Genomic DNA, 20,886 nt, shown 5'->3' with positions numbered 1-20,886 from the left:
CGGTGATGGGGATGTCTTAATGGATGTTTACAGCTGTTTCTGCTCATTTTGAGTTGTGCCACCATCGGCAAATGAAAGTCCCAAAAGCTTTACTCCATTTATGTCATTATGGTCAACTCTACTTTGAGGAGGCAGCTCTTCCCCAGTTGTATTTTGAATGATTTACAACCCAAGGGGCTCATCTTCTAGCACTAGATCTGACGATATTCTCTGCTCTTCATCATGTTTCAATATTCTGGTGCTGACAATATTCCATAAGATTTTCAATGACTAAATATTTGGAAGTAGTCTGTCTCTCCTCCTTCCTAGCCTGGCTTAGTCTGGAAGCTCAGCAGAAACCTGTTATCTATGGGTGACCCTTGCTGATATTTAAAGTACCAGTAGCATAACTTCCAGCAACACGTAAGCCACCACAGTACAACAAACTGACAGATGAGTGGCAGAAAATTCTTTTAGTTTTGCCAGTTCCGTGCCCATAGGCACCCAGCTTTCTCACTTCAAGGGCTGAAAAGCTCACTGCTCCATCTTCTCTAAGTCTTCCGGGTCTGCTGCTTCTCTGCCACTACTGGTTCCATGTCATCCCGTGCCATCTCAGTATCACAGCTCTCTAGCTTCCAGATTGAGGAAGTGCAGGGGTCATGGGTCCCAAGGATACTTTACACGCCTAACTCTTCTTTCTTGGTATTAGTGAGATCCCCCTTTCCATCTTTAGAATGGCTCATTTAGAATTTAGCATGATGGCAAAATTGACCAATCTCCTCATCAGGGTTCCGTACACTTTATTTGCATGGTCCCACCCCACAAGGGTATCTGGAACCTTATTTACATTATTAGCAAGCTATCCAATCCAAGCCACAAGTACCTTCCATTTGTGTAGTGTTGCCCAGTCATTTGGTGGGGATTACAAAGACTGTAGCTAGAAGAGCCATATCAAGTAATTCACTGCGCCTCAATACCCTAAGGAAACTGAGACAAGTATACTACTGATAAAACTTGTCTAATTCTATCCATTGACCACAGAGATATGTTTAAACATGTTTTGTTTGGAATAAACCTCTGCATGTATACATTGGAACCATAGTAGCAATGCTTTTTACTTACCTATATATATACAAGCAGCGTTTACAAACCTGTGTGTAGAAGTAACCCACAATCATATCTATGTATGTAAGCAGGCGTACTTCCGTATGACTTCTCTCACCTGTTTAGCATACGTATTTACCTGTGTATCCACTCACACATTGTTATTATTGTTGTGGGATTGCAATTGTTACAGCATTTACTGCAGCTGCCCTGTATTCTTCTGAACCTATCAGTGTTTTCCTTTGCCTTGATATTTTCAATCGCCTCCTATGCATGTGAAAGTTGGACAATGAATAAGGAAGACCATAGAAGAATTGATGCAACTGAGTTATGGTGTTGGAGAAGACTATTAAAAGTACCATGGATTGCTAGATGAACAAATAAATCTGTGTTGGAAAAAGTATAGCCAGAATGCTCCTTAGGATTCAGGATGGCCAGAGTTTGTCTCTCATACTTTGGACATGTTATCAGGAGGCACCAGTACCTGGAGAAGGACATCATGCTTGGTAAAATGGAGAGTCAGAGAGTAAGAGGAAGACCTCCATGAGATGGACTGGCAGAGTGGTAGCAACAATCGGCTCAAGCTTAACAGCATTGTGAAGATGGCACAGGACTGGGTAGTGTTTCGTTCTGTTGTGCATAAGGTCACTATGAGTTGGAACCGACTGGACAGCCCCTAGCAACAACAGTTAACTCCTGTGCTCCTGTGAAGATTTGCAGCCTCGGGAACCCTGTGCAGGGTTACTATGAGTCGGAACTGACTCCATGGTACTTAACAACAACAATAACAACTATCCAGCTGGTGATTTTCATTCCTTCCCACTCCCATCCCTAGTAACCATCAAAGAAGTTTTCTTTATGTGGATAAATCTGTTCTTGACTTTTTATAACAGTGATCTCATACAATATTTGTCCCTTTGTGATTGACTTATTTCACGTAGCACAATGTCTTTCAGATTCTATGTTGTGAAATGTTTTGCAGAGTCATCATTATTTTTTATTGCATATGTATCACAATTTATCCATTATTTGTTGATGGGCACTTAGGTTGTTTCCATCTGTTGGTGATTGTGAATAATACTGCAATGAACACGGTTGTGAATATGTCTATTTGTGCTATAACTCTTAATTTTCTAAGATATATATCTAGGAGTGATATTGCTGAATTTTATTGTATTTATATTTCTAGCCTTTTAAGGAAATACCATATTGTTTTCTATAGTGGTTGTACCATTTTACAGTCCCATCAGCAGTAGAATTTCAATCACTGTACAGCCTAGCCAGCATTTGTTGTTTTGCTTTTTTTTTTAAATCACTGATGACTGTCATTTTTGCCAGGGTGAGACAGTCTAGATTTGCATCTCTCTAATGCTCACTGATCATCTATCAGTCTGTTGTACTGTGGTTGCTTGCATATTGCTGTGATGTTGTAAGTTATATCACTGTTATTTTAAATACCAGCAGGGTGAACTATAGTGGACAGATTTCAGTGGAGCTTCTAGACTAAGATAGTCTAGGAAGAAGACGAGGCAGATTCCTTCTGAATGTTTAGCTACTGAAAATATTCAGAATAGTAGTAGAACATTGTCAAACATAGGGCTGGAAAATGAGCCCTTCACGTTGGAAGCTACCCAAAATAGTACTGGGGAAAAGCTGCTTCCTCAAAGTTGTTGTTGTTAAGTGCTGTTGAGCTCATAGCAACCCTGTGTAGGGTTATCAAGAGGAGTGGCTGGTGATTTTAAACAGCCGACCTTGCGGTTCAAACCGACTTTGCAGTCCAGTGCATTAACCCACAGCGCCACACCAGGACTCCTAGACTTGTCCATAATGATGTAAATGGAGTAAAGCTTTAGGGACCTTCATTTGCTGATGGGGCACAACTGAAAATGAGGAGAAGCAGCTGCAAACATCCATTAATAATCAGAATATGGAATGTATTAAGCATGAATCTAGGAAAATTGGAAGTTGTAAAAAATGATATGGAACACATAAAGATTGATATCCTAGGCATTAGTGAGCTGAAATGGACTGAGATTGACCATTTTTAATCTGACAACCACATGGTTTACTATGCTGGAAGTAACAAATTGAAAAGGAATGAGGTTACATTCATCATCAAAAAGAACATTTCAAGATCTAGCTTGAAGTGTACAACTCTGTGATAAGATAATATCCATCTGCCCACAAAGAAGACCAGTTAATACAACTATTATTCAAATTTACATGCCAACCACTAAAGCCAGTGATGATGAAATTCAAGAATTCTAGTAGTGTAGTGGTTACAAATCAGGCTGCTAACCTCAGGGTCAGCAGTTTGAAACTACCAGATGTTCTGCGGGAGAAAGATGAGGCTTTCTGCTCCCGTAAAGATTTACAGCCTCGGAAACCCTGTGCAGGGTCACTATGAATTGGAACCGATCCACGGCATTTAACAACAACAACCAACTTCTTCAATCTGAAATTGAATCATGTAATCAAGATACATTGATAATTATTGACAATTGGAATGCAAAGGTTAGAAACAAAGAGAAAGGATCAGTACTTGAAAATATGGCCTTAGTGATAGAAATGATGCTGGAGACCGCGTAATAAAATTTTGCAAGACCAATGACTTATTTATTGCAAATATCTTTTTTCAACAACATAAAGGGTGACTATACATGTGAATCTCACCAGGTGGAACACATAGGAATCAAACTAACAACATCTGTGGAAAAAGATGATGGAAAAGCTCAATATCATCTGGTAAAACAAGGCGAAGGGCAAACTCTGAAACAGACCATCAATTGGTCATATGAAAGTTCAGGTTGAAGCTGAAGAAAAAACAAGTCCATGAGAAACAAAAGATGACCTTGACTATATCTTACCTGAACTTAGAGACCACTTCAAGAACAGATTGATGCATTAGGCACTAATGACCAAAGACTGGAAGAGTGGTAAAATGACACCAAGAACATCATACAAAGAAAGCAAAAGGTCATTAAAAAGACAAGAAAGAAAGAAAAGACCACAACAGATGTCAGAAGAGACTCTGAAACTTGCTCTTAAGCATAGAGAAGCTAAAGTGAATGAAATAAATAAGGGGAAGTTGGAGAACTGGGCAGAAAATTTCAAAGGGCAACTTGAGAAGACAAAATCAAATATAATAAAATATGCAAAGACCTGGAGTTAGAAAACTAAAAAGGAAGAACATGCTCAGAAATTCTCAAGCTGAAAGAACTGAAGAAAAACTTAAGCCTAGACTTACAGTGTTGAAGGATTCTGTGGACAAAATATTGAATGATGTATAAAGTATCAAAAGAAGATATTAGGAATACAGAGTCTCTGTGCCAAAAAGAAATGGTCAATGTTCAATCATTTCAAGAGGTAGCATATGATCAAGACCCAATGATACTGAAGGAAGAAGTTCAAGGTGCATTGAAAACACAGGTGAAAAACAAAGCTCTAGGAATTGTCAGAATACAAATTGAACTCTTTAAACAAAGTGATACAGCACTGGAGACACTCACTTGTCTATGCCAAGAAATGTGGAAGACAGCTACCTGACCAACAAATTGGACAAGTCCATATCTGTGTCCATTCCAAAGAGAGGTAACCCAACAAAATGCAGAAGTAATCTAACAATATCATTAAATATCACATGCGAGTAAAATTTTCCTAAAGATAATTAAAAAACGGTTGCAACAGTACAAACTGGATTCAGAACAGGACGTGGAACTAGGGAACTAAGGACATCATTGTTGACGTCAAATGGATCTTGGCTGAAAACAAAGAATAATAGAAAGATGTTTACTTGTGCTTTATTGACTATGAAAAGTCTTTCAACTGTGTAGGTTATGACAAACTATGGATAAAATTGTGAAGAATGGGTATTCCAGAACATTTAATTGTGCTCATGAGGAATCCATACATAAACCAAATGGAAGTTGTTTGAACAGAACAAGAGGATACTGAACTGTTTAAAATCAGGAACGGTGTGCACCAGGGCTGTATCCTTTCATGCTTATTCAATCTGTTTGCTGAGCAAATAATCTGAGAAGCTGGATTATATGAAAAACATGGCATCGGGATTAGAGGCAGACTCATTTAAAACCTGTGATATGCAGATGATACAACCTTGCTTGCTGAAAGCGAAAAGGACTTCAAATACTTAATGATGAAGATCAAAGATGACAGCCTTCAGTAAGGATTGTGTCTCAGTATAAAGAAAACAACTGGACCAAAAAAAATAACATCATGATAAATGAAGAAAAGATTGATGTTGTCAAAGACTTAATTTTGCTTGGATCCACAATCAATACCCATGGAAGTAACAGTTAAGAAATCAAACGATGTATTGCATTAGACATATCTGCTCTTTAAAGCGTTAAAGGGCAAAGTGTTTGAGGACTAAGGTTCGCCTGACCTAAACTGTGGTATTTTCGATAGACTAGTATGCATGTGAAAGTTGGACAATGCATAAAGCACACAGTAGAAGAATCAATGCATCTGAATTATGGTGTTGGAGAATACTGAAAGTCCCATGGATTGCCAGAGAGCAAAAAATCTGTTTTGGAGGAAGTAAAGCCAGAATGCTTCTTAGAAGCGAAAATGATGAGACTTCATCTGTTATGCTTTGGACATGTTATCAGGAGGGACCAGTCCCTGGAGAAGGACATCATGCTTGGTAAAATAGAGGATCCGCGAAAAAGTCACCCAATAAGATGGGTTGATACAGTAGCAGTAACAAGGGACTCAAATGTAACAAAAATTAGGATAGCACAGGATCAGGCAGTGTTTTGTTCTGTTGTGCATAGGGTCACTATGAATCAGAACTCATATGAGGGTACCTAATACCAATCAACAATGCCTAATACTCACAGACATCTTTTCATGTGTGTGCTAGCCACTTGAATGTCTTTGATGAAATGTCTGTTCATGTTCTTTGCCCATTTGTCTTTTTGTTGTTGAAGTTTTCTATAAATTTTAGAGATTTGTCCTGGTGTGACGTTGTAGGATAAGTACTAGACTGCTAATCACAAAGCAGTTCAAACCCACTAGCTGCTCCTTGGAAAGCTTATATAGGGTTGCTTGCTCTGTGTCAGAACTAACTAGATGACAATTAACAACAACAAAGGAAGTCTTTGTCAAAACTATCCCCTATCTTTGTTGTTGTTAAGTGCCGTCAAGTCGATTCTGACTCATAGCAACCCTGTAAAGGGTTTCTGAGGCTTTGAGAACAGAAAACCGTTTCAAAGTGGCTGAAAGGCTCAAACTGCTGGCCTGTGGTTGGCAGGCAGTACAGTGCTTATTCTACAGAGCCACAGAGTTCCTTATTCAGTCTTTGGTGGTGATGGTGGTGTGCTATGGAGTCAGTTCTAACTCATAGCGACTCCTTGTATAGGGTTTCTGAGGCTGTAAGTCTTTACAGGAGACTTTCTCCTATGGAACAGCTGGTAGTTTCAAACTGCTAGCCTTGAGGTTAGCAGCCCGATTTATAACCATTATGCTACCAGAGCTTCTTTCTTTATTCAGTCTTTAGGGTCTCTTTTTACTCTTTTGGTGAAGTCTTTTGATAAAACTAGGTATTTAATTTTTATTGTTTCTTGTTAAGTATTGTTGAATCAGTTCTGACTCAGTGTGACTCTAGCGTTTCCAAGGAGCAGCTGGTGGGTTTGAACTGCTGACCTTGCGTTTGGCAGTCCAGTTCTTATCCTCCAGCATCACACCAGGACCCCTTTTTTTTATAGGAGGTTCCATTTTTCTAGTTTATATTCTGTTTGTTCATTTTAAGTTATGTTTGTCCATCTATTTATGCCATAAATTAGGAAGAAATATTTTTTTAAAGCACTCCAAATGATCCTAGCATGGCCACTATTAATATCACTTCTCTGCCCAATTCCTCCAAAAGTTCCCATCTCACTCAGTATAATTCACTGGTATACATGACCATATGTGATCCAGCCTCCTGTAACTTCTCAACTCTACCACCGTCCCCCTCCTTCAAACTGGCCTCCATTTTGTTCCTTGAACCAGTGAAGGCAAACTTCTGCCTTCAGGGTCTTTGGCCTTGCTGTTCCCTCGGCCTGAAACTCTTCAATCAGAGGTCTGCATGAGTCAATCCCTCACCTCCTATCTAGTCTGCTCAACTATCATCTTCTGTGATGCCTTCCTAGCCCACCCTATTTAAAGTGGCAATTCCTGCAAATACTTGCTGTTCTCTTAATTTTGCTCTAATTTTCTTCAGAGCACTCTCACTTGTTGTTGTTGTTATTATGTGCCATGGAGTCAGCTCCAACTCATAGCGACCCTGTACAGGGTTTCCGAGGCTGTAAATCTTTACGGGAGCAGAAAGCCTCATCTTTCTCCCGCGGAACAGCTGGAAGTTTCGAACTGCTGACCTTAAGGTTCGCAGCCCGATTCGTAACCACTACCACTATGCTTATTTACTGTCTTTTCTCCACTAGACTGTAAGCAGCAGTAGGGTAGAAATTTGGATCCATTTTGTTTACTGCTATTTATTCCTATCACCTCAAATGCTGTCTCGCATATGTTGTTATTAAGTACCATTGAATCTTTTCTGACTCATAGTGACCCTGTTTGTATAGGACTTCCCAGAAGCAGCTGGTAAATTTGAACCACCAATCTTGCGGTTCAAACTGACCTTGCGATTGAGTGCTTGTCCTATAGTGTCTTTGCTATTTGAATTTCTGAACGTTTGAGATTTTGTGGAGTCTGGCATAATGTGCTGGATTGCAAAGTCAGTTTGAACCTCAAGGTTGGTGGTTCAAGTTCATCAGTTGCTCCTCGGAAACCCTATACAGTGTTGCTATGGGTGGGAACCCACGCCAGGGCACTTACAACAACAAAGCAATAAGGGATACCAGGGGAGTGATCAGGCTGAGTCTGTGAGAGGGGTCGACACTGTGCAGGAGTCCCCCAAACTTGCCTCTTCCACTGCTCATCTTGGTGGGTGGCCCTCCATGTGTCTACTTAACTAGTTTGTACTGAACAATTTCACATTATTTCACCACATAAAAGATTCTGCTTTTAGGCATGGTTGGCAACTGTCTCCCAACCTCCCGGCATCTTCTGCAGATCAAAAGTCTCTTTTCAAATTTACAGTCCCTGGAAGGGATGGAGTACCCATTAAACAAGGTAAGCATGGCTTACTTGTCTTTGCAAGTGAGCACAAGTAAGTTAGTGCTTACTTTTTTATTGGGTAAACCACCCCTGCCTGCGAGACAGTCCAGGAGCCCCCGACAAAGTAAGTGACTTTTGGAAGAAGCTTAGTTTCCTATTATGGCCCTCTGAGCCTCACCTGACCTCACACACGCTCATTATTGGCAGTTTGGTAGTCTGTCACCTATTTGGCTGGTAAGGCGTGAAGGAAGTTATTTCAAGGTGTCTTTGTGGGTCACCGTGGTATCCCAGCCCCGCTCAGTCAGGGAAAGGAGACGGCGAGACAACCCCAGGGAGACAGAAAAGGGGCCAGAGCCAGTCACAGAAGACAAAGTAGGAACGTGAAGCAAGGTAAGCCGCTTCAGTGAGGCCCAGACCGCTCTTGGGAGGAGGAGCCCGGGGTCCCTCACGCTTAGGGCCGGGAGCGCGGCGCAGGAGGCCCACATCCCCACCAGAGGGCGCCGAGTGCTCTGCGCCTGTGAGCTTGGCGGGGGTGGAGGGTGAGTGTCACAGGGTTGGGTTTCAGCGTGCTTCCTCCATAGGAGCTCTTCCTTTCCACAACTGCAGTCAGGGAGGAAGAGGCGGGGACACCGGCGACGTCAAGGAGAGTGCGGTGCAGTCGGCTTCCTCTTGGGAGGAAAATCAACGCAGGCGCAGCACCCAGGCCAGTAGGGGCGGGACCTGGGAGAGTTGGGGGGCGGAGTTAAATGTAGGGCCCACCTCCATTAGTTCTTAAGAGACGCGGAGTGCCTGACACTTAGGCAATTCTGGGGGCTTCAGGTGAGCATGGGGCTTGGAGGGGTCAGGGAAGCTTCTCTTGAGGTAGGGTCGACGGTCTGACCAAGGGTCAATCTATTCTGCTGTCCCTGTCTGGCCACCTCCGCCGGATAATGGGAGAACAAAGGGAGGGGGCGGTTCTGGGGCCCCTGAGGGAATCCAGGGTCCCAGGTACCCCGCCCCACCCGCTGACACTTTCGGTTTCTCCTGGAGTCAGAGGCACCGCCCACAAGACCCTGGGCCGGCGCCGGGCACGACTGCCTCTCCGCGTTTGCCCGTCGGTCTTTGTGTCTGTCTCTGTGTCTATCTGGCTGTCTCCGAGCCTGCCTCCGTTTCTAAAACTAAGTGGCCTGGACAGCCCCGGACTCTCACCTCTGTTCCATGGCAGGTAAGTGGGCACAGGACTGGAGGTCTCCGTTATCCCCCCCATGGATTTGGGAGCCCAGTGCCCCACACATCCTCCGGGAATGTGCTCGGACTAGCTACAAGGGCTCCTCCCTTCCTTCGGGGAGCCACCTCCCTGCTCCCTCGCCTCATATGTCCCAACTTTCCCCACCACTTTAACCGTGCTGCCTTATGGTCTGGGGACTGAGAGCGAGGGGATGAAGCTATGCGCCCTTTTCTAACCTTGATCCCTGTTTCCACAGGCTACTTGTCCCCCAAAGGCTATGCCCCTTCACCTCCACCTCCCTATCCTGTGACTCCCGGATACCCTGAGCTGGGGCTGCATCCTGGGCCCGCGCAGGCGCCGGTACCCGCCCAGGTGCCCAGCCCTGCTCCTGGCTTCGCTCTCTTCCCCTCGCCCGGCCCCGTGGCCCCAGGGCCTGCTGCCCCCTTCTTGCCACTGCCAGGAGTGCCCTCTGGCCTTGAATTCTTGGTGCAGGTCAGTGGGAGAGAGGGGGGGGTGACAGGGGAACCGCCATCCAGACCAGCCAGCTAATGTCGGCAGCATCCCTACTCTCATTCTAGATTGACCAGATCTTGATTCACCAGAAGGTTGAGCGAGTAGAAGGTGAGTGAGGTGACGGCTTAAGAGGTTGTGCCTTGTGATGGAGCAGGGATGGTGGGCTCTTGGGCCTGCATTTGCCCCTGAGCCTCAGTGGAACTTTTATAACCCCTGGCAGCGCTCCTAGGCTGGGAAGCCAGTAACCGGTATGAACTACGCTCAGGCACTGGACAGTCCCTGGGCCAAGCGGCTGAGGAGAGCAACTGCTGCGCCCGCCTGTGCTGTGGCGCACGCCGGCCATTGCGTGTCCGCCTGGTGGACTCCGGGGACCGCGAAGTGCTGCGCCTACTCCGCCCTCTCCACTGTGGCTGCAGCTGCTGCCCTTGTGGCCTCCAGGAGGTGGGCGGGTAGGAGTGGGGCAAAAGAAAGACTGGGATAAGGAGCTGGGCCATGATGGAGTGGAGTCAGGAGTGGGGCGTGGCTCAGGTGTGCTTGGCTTATGGGGATGGGAAGGTCTAATGAGAAGGCTGGGTAAATGATAGAACCAGGCAGGGCAAGTACAGCCTGGAGCAGGGGACCCTGGCTTGGCAGTAACCCTTTCTGGCTCCCACCCACCTTAGATGGAAGTACAGGCTCCACCTGGCACCACCATTGGGCACGTACTACAGACCTGGCATCCCTTCCTCCCCAAGTTCTCCATCCAGGATGCTGATCGCCAGACTGTCCTGCGAGTAGTGGGACCTTGCTGGACCTGTGGCTGTGGCACAGATACTAACTTTGAGGTATAATGAAGGGGAATTCCTGGGACCTTCATAAACCAAGATGGCAACTTCCGTGATCCAAGATGGCAGTTCCATGAGGCAGGATGGCCAATGCTAAGGTTAAAACTGAACCTCTCAGTTCATATCTACTGTTACTCCCACATTTTCAGTTTTCCTCAATTCTGAAATAGATGGCTCAGTGGTTTTATAAAGGCATGTCAAAGAGGGTTTCATCTTAAGAACCAAGACTGATTTGTTTCCTACTGCTCTGCATTGAGGGAACTCTGAAGTCAGCCTAGATTTTAGAGGAAAGATGATACTGATTCTGCTGTAGGCGGGGCTTGTGTGGCTGCTGTGCATAAAAGTCTATGAGCCTGATCTGACTCATTGACATCCGGTGGTTTGCCCCACCAACATAGAAAGCCAAATGGTCCCTCTACCATCAACAACAAACAACATCCTGGAATTTAGGTGATACCCTTTTCACCATGCATTCCTATCACCAACTTGGAGTTGAGAGACTCCAAGTGGTAACAGTTTCAGGGTAAGACCTAGGAAGCACCTTGGTTTCTAGAAAATAAAGGCACCCCCATAAGCCCCTGAGTCCTTTAAGGGATAATTACCTCTGCAGATAAGGGAGGGGCAGTAGGTATAATCCAGCAGACTCTTCAAAGTTTCTGATAAGGTGCTCTGCCTACCTAAGTTTACTTTTTAAAATTGAGTCACCTTGGTAGTTGGGGGAAGCTCTGTGATGGAAACTGGGTAATCTCTGAGTGGAAATGTGTTAACTCTGAGTTCTCATAGAAAGAGTCTTTTATGAATGGCCCATATTCGAGGTTATTTATATCTTTGGGATCATAAGACTGGCTGGGATAAACCCTGCCCAGCCTGGGACTGGGCTGTACAAATTGCCCCAGAGCCATAGGACAGTTGGGCAAGAGGATCGAAAGGACATAGAAGGAAGTCACTTCCAGTCACTCACCTTCCACTCTTTCAGCAAAGGAAAAGGATCAGTGAGTCTTTGTGAATTCCACCCACACTGGCAAGACTTCTGGCTTCTTGGTTCAGAGAAACAAATGGAAATCATAGTCTTCAGAGGCTTTGTATTGTTGCCCTCATCTGACCTCATAGATGGACTCGGATTCCCTCTAGTTGAAGTTTGCATGCAATGCTGAACATGACTCTCCCTTAATTTTCAAATTAGAGACAAGCCACCTTGGAGTCCCTGGGTAGTGCAAGTAGTTAACAAATTTGGCTGCTAACAGGAAGGCTAGACATTGGGATTCATGCAGAAATGCCTTGGAAGAAAGGCCTGGTGATTTACTTTAAAACAGACCAGCCCTATGGAGCATAGTTCTATTTGGATAGATACGGGTTCTCCATGAGTTGGAATCAACTCAATGGAGCTGGTTTGCTTTTGGTGGGAGAGTAGACACAGCCCTCCACAAGCCTGGTTGATGGGTGGCGTGCAGACAACACTGTCTTAGCCAAGCGTTTTTTGTGTAGGACACAAACTGCACCAATCACGGGTGGCAGGGACACTGGAAACCAAAGCAAACCTAGTAACCAACATAAGCTAAGGGGATTAGACTAGATCATGTTTCCATTCCTCCTACCACCTCTGATCAGTCATGTCACGTACAACCTTTGGAAAACGGTAGACCTGAGTCAGAATGCCTGTTTTGCCACATACTGACATTGTGACCTAGGGTACCTCAGTTTCCCCATTTGTCACATGAAAACCCATGGTTGTTGGGAGGAGACACTGAGATAATATATGTCTAATGCCTGACAGGAGTCCTGGTGCAGCGCTGCAGGTTAATGTGCTAGACTGCAAGGTCGATTTAAATCACAAGGTTGGGAGTTCAAGCTCACCAGCCACTTCTTGGAAACCCCATACAGGGTTGCTATGAGTCAGAACCGACTCGATGACACTTAACAACAGTGCCTGATAGGTGCTTTATAAATGTTTTTTTCCCTCTGTTTAGTCTGCTAGAGGTCTAAAGTCGAGGTTCATACAACCACCAGGGTGGTTAAGAGTGCACTTGTGGTTTCTGTCTCTTCATGGGAGAGTTCTAAACCATCCCTGGAGCACATCTGAGGACCAGTGACTGAGACAAACCCTCCCTGTTCAGTTTCTAGTACCTGCTAGTTGGAATCGACTCGACGGCATTTTACAACAAGAAGTCGTTCTTCAGAAACCCTGTCCAGGGTCACTATGAGTCAGAACTGACTTGAGGGCACTTAACAACAGGGCACTACTTAAGGAACCCTGGTGGCACTGTAGGATAAGCACAGGACTCCTAATCACAAGATCCACAGTTCCAACCTACCAGCAGCTCTTATAGAGAAAGATAAGGATGTCTGTTATAAAGATTTACATTCTCAGAAACCTTACATAAGGTTACTGAATCGGAATTGACTCGGTTGCACCAGATTTGTTTTTTGGGTTTAGGGCATTACTGGGGTGGAGAAGATCACTCAATTACTAACTAAAAGGTTGGCAGTTTGAACCTACCCAGAGGCAACCCCAAAGAAAGCCCTGAAAGTGTGCTTCTGAAGTTACAGCCTTTAAAACCCTATGAAGCAGTTCTACTCTCTACTCTGCCACAGACGGTTCACCATGAGTTGGCATTGACTTGGTGCCAGTGGGTGGGGTTTCGAGAGCCTGTCAGGTGTACTTACTTGGCTTTTGCAGCGTGCTCTAAGGACTCACTTGTACTTTAATATGTAGCAAACCTGTGAGGCAGGTATTTTTAAATCCCAATTTTCTAGAGGAAATTTGTTTAGAAGGCAGGTTCAGGGCAGTTTAGGGCAGGTCAAGGTACCTGACTCTTAAGGGGTTTATCCTGTGAACTTTTCCCCACCTTCCTGTTAAGGTTGCCACTAGCCCATATGGTGTTTTTTTTTTTGTTGTTAACTGCCGTGGAGTCGGTTCCGACCCATAGCGACCCTATACAGGGTTTCCGAGGCTGTAAATCTTTACAGGAGCAGAACGCCTCATCTTTCTCCCGCGGAACAGCTGGTAGTTTCGAACTGTTGGTCTTAAGGTTTGCAGCCCGATTTGTAACCACTAGAAAACCACTACGCTAGTTCACTAGAAAAAGGTGCCCTTCTTTAAAAGACCTATTGCCATGTGCCAGAAATGTTCCCTAGTAAATGTACAAGTCTACAATGTGCATGATGTCCTCATAGATGTGGTGCCTTTATGCTGTGGACAACCTGCATGGTACTTGTGGGCATGAATGGAGGCGGGTGAGATTAATTACCTCCTCCCCAGCTGGATCTTCCCTCCCTCCCAACAGGTGAAAACCCTGGATGAGTCCCGCAGCGTGGGCCGCATCAGCAAGCAGTGGGGGGGCCTGGTCCGAGAAGCCCTCACGGATGCTGATGACTTTGGCCTACAGTTCCCGATGGATCTGGATGTGAAGGTGAAGGCTGTACTACTAGGAGCCACGTTCCTCATTGTGAGTGGCTGTCTTCGTCCCTGCACTCTATTCCTCTTAGAGCTCTGTGCACTTCCTAGCCTCCTGCTAGGAGCAGGTGGGTGTGAGGGGAAGAGTTTATGGGGGCTTACAGTATAGCTGAGCCCAGCTAGCTGTCCTATTGACAGTATCTCCCCATAGGACTACATGTTCTACGAGAAACGAGGCGGTGCTGGGCCTTCAGCCATCACCCGCTAGAGGGCGCTTCAGGGTGAGGAGACCATCACCTCCAACAGAATTCAAGATGGTCGCCTGCTCTGGCCTGGCCCCTTCTTAGAGGCAGACTCTTTTCCTCGTGTATACAGCAGGAGACAGATGGGGTACCTGAGGGGCTGAGGGCCACGCTCACCATCCCTGAGCTACCTCTCTGGTCTCCTGTACCTGTGGCCCCTGCAGAAGGGTGTGTACAAAAGCCCTTCCCCTGCTCCCTCCTACCACTGTTTCCTGGCACACAGGCTATGGGCCTTCCAACCTTTCCTACCTACCCTCTCCCAGGACTTCTGCTCCAGAAGAGATCTTTGGAACCCAGGTCTTTGGGGTGTTACGACAGAGCTGGGATGGAAAAGGGTGGTAAATGGAACCAAAGGATAGCAGACATGGCCACCCCTCCCCTGCATCAGCTTAGCCAATCAGTTCAGCCTCAGACCATGGAATTTTGAGATGATCCCTGCCTCCTCACGAATTGCTATCAGGGCTGGGCCCTAGTGCCAACCTCCCCTGCCCCGTGGGCCCTACCCACAGCTGGTGCTTGCTGCAGGTTCCTGTGCCTTATTTATCCACCCTTTCCTTCCCTTGCCTGAGGAAGCAGGTTGCATCTTTGTATGTTATATTCATATAAACTTTGTAATTTTTTGGACTTCGGAAGGTATATGTAATAAGGGGAGGGGCAGATGACAGGGTTGGTGTGGAAAGAAACAAAGAAGACTGTGATGACTGGAGTGGGGCCTGGCCCCTCTCATAATACACGGTACCAGGGTCCTGGAAGAGGCTGAAGCAGTTAGGGCCACATGCCCCAAGTCAATATGGCTGTTCCCACAGGATCCAGTGGTAGATGATTGCAGTTCAAGAGGGCTGTTCCCATGGTTCACCATGACCACTTGACCATTCTCTGCAGTGAGTAGAAGTTTCCTCCGTGTATGATGTGTAGCAGCTCTGTTCCTCTAAAGTCCTGCTCTCCTTTGGCAATGTTGTGGTCAGAGTGGAATAGAGCCTGCTGTGGCCCAGCCAAGGAAGCCTGAGCCCTCCCTCAGAGGCCAAAGAGCAAGGTAGAGAGGAGGCGCTGGTCAGTGCTGACCTCCCTGTACCTGTCTGCAGCAGGATCTCTCCCAGTGGGAGAGCAGTAGGACCTTGTTTTCCTAGGCCCCACCTGGATTTACATGCTGGTGCCCTTTCCCAGGGGAACAGAACTTAAGGCCGCGCCAGGACATAGCGGCTGGCAGCTGAGAGATTCCACTGGTAATGCTCCAGAATGTGCCGGCAGTCAGCCTTGGACCTGCTGCTCAGGTGGAATAGTTGATCTACCTGTGGAAGCAGGATGGTGAGCAGACTGAGCTGGCTGCCCAAGGGCAAACACAGGACAGAAAGGGGTCTGGCAGAAGATTGGCTCTACCTTGAGGTTTTGAATGGCAGAAACCACATCTCCCCCAGTGGCTCTTAGGGCAGTGTGACACTCCTGGTGGGTGACTCCATGTACACTGAGCGCCACCTTCAGGGGAGAAAGCCACATCAGGCCACAGTGCTAGCCTGCAACCTCTTCTGGACATCAGGCCACTTCTGAGATCTCACCTCTGTAACCTTCCTCTGCAAGTCAGGGTCCAGCAGGCCTCTAGACGGCACCGTGACTTTGCTGGTTCCAGCTGCCCCCACAGGGTAATTGTGGGGAGGTTCTCTTTTGGGCCAGGGGGGGCGTACCTTGGGGGGCTGTCTTGACTGAGAAGAGCTGGAGGCAAAGGGTGGGTGGGGTGGCAGGATTGAGGGTACCTCAGGCACAGCTCTGGCATGTCGAAGTTCAGGGGGACTTGAACCACCTCCTGTGGGGCGAGGGCCCAGGGACAGAACTGACTCCAGGCTCTTGGAGATGCCTATACAGTTGAGAAGGGAACAACTTGATAGGGAGCCCCGAAGCTGGCCACTGTCCCTCTAGCTCTTTCTTGGTACTGAGCTGGATGATTCTGCACACAGATCAGCTACCCAGCCTGTTCTCAAGGCAGTCCATGTGCCAGGTGGGACAAGAGGACAAGTACAGAATGGATGCCAAGTGATATGGGAGATGCTTTCAGTAGGGGAGGCAGGGGAACTTCAAACCTTTTTACATCTTACAGCAGAGATAGGATATCAACAGGCAGAACTGGGGGAAAGTCTATATGCAGGGCAGTGGGACAGAAGTGAAGAGTGGCTCTTGGTCTCATCAGAGACCTGGAGGCCTGTCCCTGGCACATAGCTACCTTTCGTCCTGGGCAGGGGCATGTTCCTTCTCTGGCCCCGTGCTGGAGGTAGAGCCTGATGCTTCATCTTTGCTTTGTCCCTGAGGGAGAGTGATCCAGTTCATCGTCTGCTCGCTCACTCTTAACCATCCCCCAACATAATATTATTACTGTCCCCTCTCTGGGCTTCCAGTGCAGCCTCACCACTGGTCCCCTCCCCAGGCTTCCCTTCCTGAAAAGCTGCTGGACCTGTTTCTTCCCCTCCAAGCCCAGCATCTTCCTTTCTGGTCCTCACCCTTTGGTATTTCCCTGGTGGTACTCCCCATGGGGTGGGGAGCTTCTGTGGACTGGGTGGGTGGCTGGCCAGCCTGCCACTGTCACTGCAGAGGCAGGGAAGCTGCCCACTCTGAACGTTTTGCCATTCTGGCCCTTCCAGATGGTAGAGTCAGGGCTGTGGGAAAATGGGCTTGTGAGGAGGGACGGCAGCAAGGGAGCATGGGAGCTGGGGTCCAGCCCACACTTAGCTCCTCAAGCTGTGTGCCATGGAGCTGCATCTGCCTGGAGTAGGGGAGGGCCAGTAGTGGCTCCAGCAGGGAGGCCAGGGATGTGGTGGGGTTCTCATGGTCCGGGGGAACAGGAGAATAGAGGATAAGGTTCTAGGAGCTGAGAAGACCTAGAGAAAGGAGCAGGGGTCAGGAAGGTTCAGAGGGGTCCCCCTGGGGATGCTCAGAAGTCATGGGGTTATCACCTGCCCTCGATGATGGTAATGGGGTCACCGAGCTCCATCCTCAGGGCACCTGGCTCTGTGACATCCTTCACACAATGTCCCTCAGGAGGCCTGGCCTGTGGAGATGGGGGACAGGGGGATGGATTTGTGGCCTGGGTCAGAAGGGGAATGTCATGGGAAGTAGGTAGAAGAAGAACCCTCCCCTTATTTGTGCACCTGCCAATCAAACCCATATCAGACATGTCCTCTATGTTGGACTGAGGGTAGGACTGTCCCTGTCCCCCAGAGTTTAGTCCAGTCAGGGAGGCAGACAGATTCCATAAATTACGTTGGACACAACCCAGAGGACAGGGAGAAACCTGTCCTTACCTAAGGGGACCAAGGGAACCCTAACCAAATTTCTTGAACTGTCAGTGCTTCAACTGCCCCATCTGTAAAATTATACTTCATAGGTTGATAGGAGGATTAAATGAGATACGTGTGAAAGTATGGTACCTTACTTACACAGTCAAGTGTTAATATCCCTCACAAATACCTCTTGTACTGCTCCCTCCCAAGTGGAACTTCTCTTCCTCTGCCTGTCCAACATCCACATCCCTCTACAGCGCTCTCTTCTTTGCTCCCAGTCAGCCTGTGTCCACTTAAGCCCTAAGCTGACTCCCAGGGCTCTAAACTCCCCACAGGTAGGACTGAATCAGTTTTATTCAGACCCAGGTCCCAGAGGCCAGCACAGGAGTCAGTACGTGTGTCTTGTGCATAGAACCCTGGAAGAGAGAATGGAGGGATGGGAAACTATTTAGGGAGGTGAGTATTCCCACCTCTTGGAGCAGCCCCTCCAGGTAGGAAAAGGCAGGCCGGTCGTCAGGGTGGGGGGCCCAGCAGTGCAGGGCAAGGGCATAGAGGGCCCTGGAGCAGAGTAGGGGCCTAGGCAGTCGGGCACGGTCCTTCTCCAGTCGATGCAAGATGAGGTAGGGTGGGATGCCAGCCCAGGGCTCCTCGCCCCCAGAGAACATCTCCCATAGCGTTACCCCAAACATCCATACGTCTGAGGCAGTTGAAAAGACTCCTTGGCGCAGGCTCTCTGGGGCACACCTATGAAAGTGGTGCTGAAGGGGGCAGGATTTGAGCCCCTCGAAGCTCCATCTCCCACTGAGCATCATCTTCAGAAGTCCTCCTTTTCAAGTCCTTCCAGACATGACCCCTCTTGCCCTAGCCTTCCATTCCAGTCCTCATGGAAACATCCCCCTCCCACACACCCACCCCTTTGCCCGGCTCCACCTGTTGCTCCGCCCCTCACCAGGCATAGGGGATGGGGCGGGGTCCGCCCATGACGTAACGTCCCCGGGCACCACCCAGAGGCCGCACCAGCCCGAAATCCGCCACCTTGATGGTGCGCGGTGAAGCCAGCAGTAGGTTCCGTGTAGCTAAGTCTCGGTGTACCAGCCCACGGGCCGCCAAATATGTCATGGCCCCTGCCAGCTGCTGCAGGAAGAGGCAGAGCAGGGACATAGCCAGTGGGCGTGTAGGGGCTGGGGCTGTGAGGCGCGCGTGCAGGGAGCCCAGTGGTGCCAGTTCCATCACCTAAGGTAACATAACATTGATGAGCTGTCATCCATATACGGACTTCAGCCGCCCACCTTCCTGACAGGCTAGCCAGCTCCAGGCCATTGGGGAACTGGGGTCTGGATCTACTCACCATCTGCAGGGGCTGGCCCAGTACAAGGCCATGCAGACGCAGCACATGTGGGTGCTCCAAGTTCATCATGACAGACACCTCTCGCAGAAAGTCCCCCAGCCTGGCTCCCACAGGTCCTTCAGGACCCACCCGAAGGGACTTGACAGCTACTGGGACCTGGAGAAGGGCACCATCAGGGGAATAGCTATGCCAGGGCCAGGGCAGACATGGCATGCAGAGTAGACAGCAGCAGACCCAGGCCCCCAGGCAGCTGCAGGCTCCCTGGACACTCACGCTGTGGCCACTGGGAAGCATCCACAATCCTTGGTGGACCACACCAAAGCAGCCGGAGCCCAGTAGTTCTCCTCTGCACACAGCACCCTCTGGGATCAGACATTTGAGTCCCCCCTCGGATTCAGGGGGACATGGAGGGCTGTTTGAGAGTGGGGTAGTCTCCTTCTGATCAGAGGCAAAACCCCCAAGGATCTGAAATAGGAGTGAAAAATCAGAGTGTGCATGAACAACAGTCTCTTCTCTGCCACTGAACCTCACCCCATCTCTGGGCTTATACTGGCCCTTTAAGTGCCCCACTTCTCCCTGCCAAACACACACCTTGTAGACCCAGTTCTTGGACTTAAGCCCAGAACGGTGTCTCTTCAGAGCTTCGGTCAGTCTGCGCTGGGCTGGGAGAGACCAGAATCAGAGAACAGAGGCCAGGGTGTCAAGGGATTTACAGGCCAGAAGAGGTGTTGAGGTGGGGGAGTGCCTAGCAACCTAGTGGTAAGAAACCAGGCCTCAAGGCAGGGGTTCCTTACCAGGCCGGCCCATGCCAATGCCGTCCAGATCCTCAGGCCTTACAAAGTCAAAGTGCTCTGGCCGAGTAACATTAAGCTCCTCAAGAATGGGTCGATAAAACTGGGTCAGCTGGATGTCCCGGAGCAGCTGCAGCAGCCACAGAGAGCTCACCTCTGGGAGCATGTCTGAAGAAGAGACCCCTAAGCAGAATGATACTCTCTTTCAGAGACAAAGTCCAAGGTGGTCATCTAAGACACCCAGAGGCAGTCCCATTTCAACCCCAACTCCTCGGAAACACTCAGGGACAGAGGGAGGGACACAAGAGAGACAGCTAGGAACACTGCTACTCAACACACACAAACCCCAGGTAGAGTGTTCCCCATCCCCAAGATTTCAAAGTACTCTCCCCATCACCACCTATGAAACTGGCTCTCCTTAGTACAAGTTAACAAGTACTCAGCTTCCAACGCAAAGGTTGAAGATTCGAGTCCACTCAGAGGCTCCTCAGAAAAAAGTCTGGTTATCTACTTCTGAAAAATTAGCCCTTGAAAAGTCTATAGAGCACACTTCTACTCTGACACATGTGGGATCACCAGAATTCTGGCTCAACTAGACAGTAACTGGGTTTTGGTTTGCCTGACTACAGACTTCAAGTATGTTGGCTCTACCCCCATTCCTGTATGTATGTAGTATGGCATGCTGTTCCTGTACCCCACCGACACCCAGATACACTGTCCTGAGCTACTCAGGTACACCATTGTACACATTTACTCATATATACCTGAGATAACTTCTCTCCTTACACATAAGCCATTTTGGTCCATTGCACATGCAAGGGGGCTTCAAAAAATTCATGGAAAATTTACATTATCTTTTCATTCAAATTTTCTATGAACTTTTTGAAGCCCCCTCATACAATGGAGATATCCAGATGCTAACCATATCTCACTTCAGACATGCAAGTACATGTACATGCACACACACACAGGATACACGAAGAAGATATATTGTCACATACGTAGTATAATGAAACATACGGCTACAGTGAAACCT

The 20,886-nt window shown here is 47.9% G+C and overlaps 2 protein-coding genes across 3 annotated transcripts; one reads left to right on the top strand and one right to left on the bottom strand.

Annotated features, from left to right (window-relative positions):
* The first annotated feature begins 8,226 nt into the window (after positions 1–8,226).
* Positions 8,227–14,411, top strand: PLSCR3 (phospholipid scramblase 3). The gene is made up of 9 exons (XM_006863495.1): positions 8,227–8,257; positions 8,661–8,744; positions 8,787–8,912; positions 9,669–9,904; positions 9,991–10,033; positions 10,146–10,366; positions 10,588–10,749; positions 14,034–14,195; positions 14,355–14,411. Exons 1-9 carry the CDS (start codon positions 8,227–8,229, stop codon positions 14,409–14,411), a joined length of 1,122 nt encoding a protein of 373 aa, XP_006863557.1.
* A 1,209-nt stretch (positions 14,412–15,620) lies between these two features.
* TNK1 (tyrosine kinase, non-receptor, 1) lies at positions 15,621–20,016 on the bottom strand. 2 transcript variants are annotated; one of them, XM_006863363.1, is made up of 12 exons: positions 19,854–20,016; positions 19,651–19,721; positions 19,333–19,524; positions 19,060–19,215; positions 18,661–18,944; positions 18,182–18,455; positions 17,385–17,479; positions 16,932–17,102; positions 16,658–16,737; positions 15,999–16,294; positions 15,823–15,918; positions 15,621–15,734 (listed from the first exon to the last, which is right to left on the bottom strand). In XM_006863363.1, exons 1-12 carry the CDS (start codon positions 20,014–20,016, stop codon positions 15,621–15,623), a joined length of 1,992 nt encoding a protein of 663 aa, XP_006863425.1. The 2 variants fall into 2 exon arrangements, with proteins under 2 accessions (XP_006863425.1, XP_006863424.1); XM_006863362.1 differs by having other exon boundaries at positions 16,932–17,087.
* Between the last annotated feature and the right edge of the window lie 870 nt (positions 20,017–20,886).

This window comes from Chrysochloris asiatica, unplaced genomic scaffold (assembly GCF_000296735.1).
Source record: "Chrysochloris asiatica unplaced genomic scaffold, ChrAsi1.0 scaffold00054, whole genome shotgun sequence".
NCBI classification, from domain to species: domain Eukaryota; kingdom Metazoa; phylum Chordata; class Mammalia; order Afrosoricida; family Chrysochloridae; genus Chrysochloris; species Chrysochloris asiatica.
This window is presented reverse-complemented; position numbering and strand designations above follow the sequence as displayed.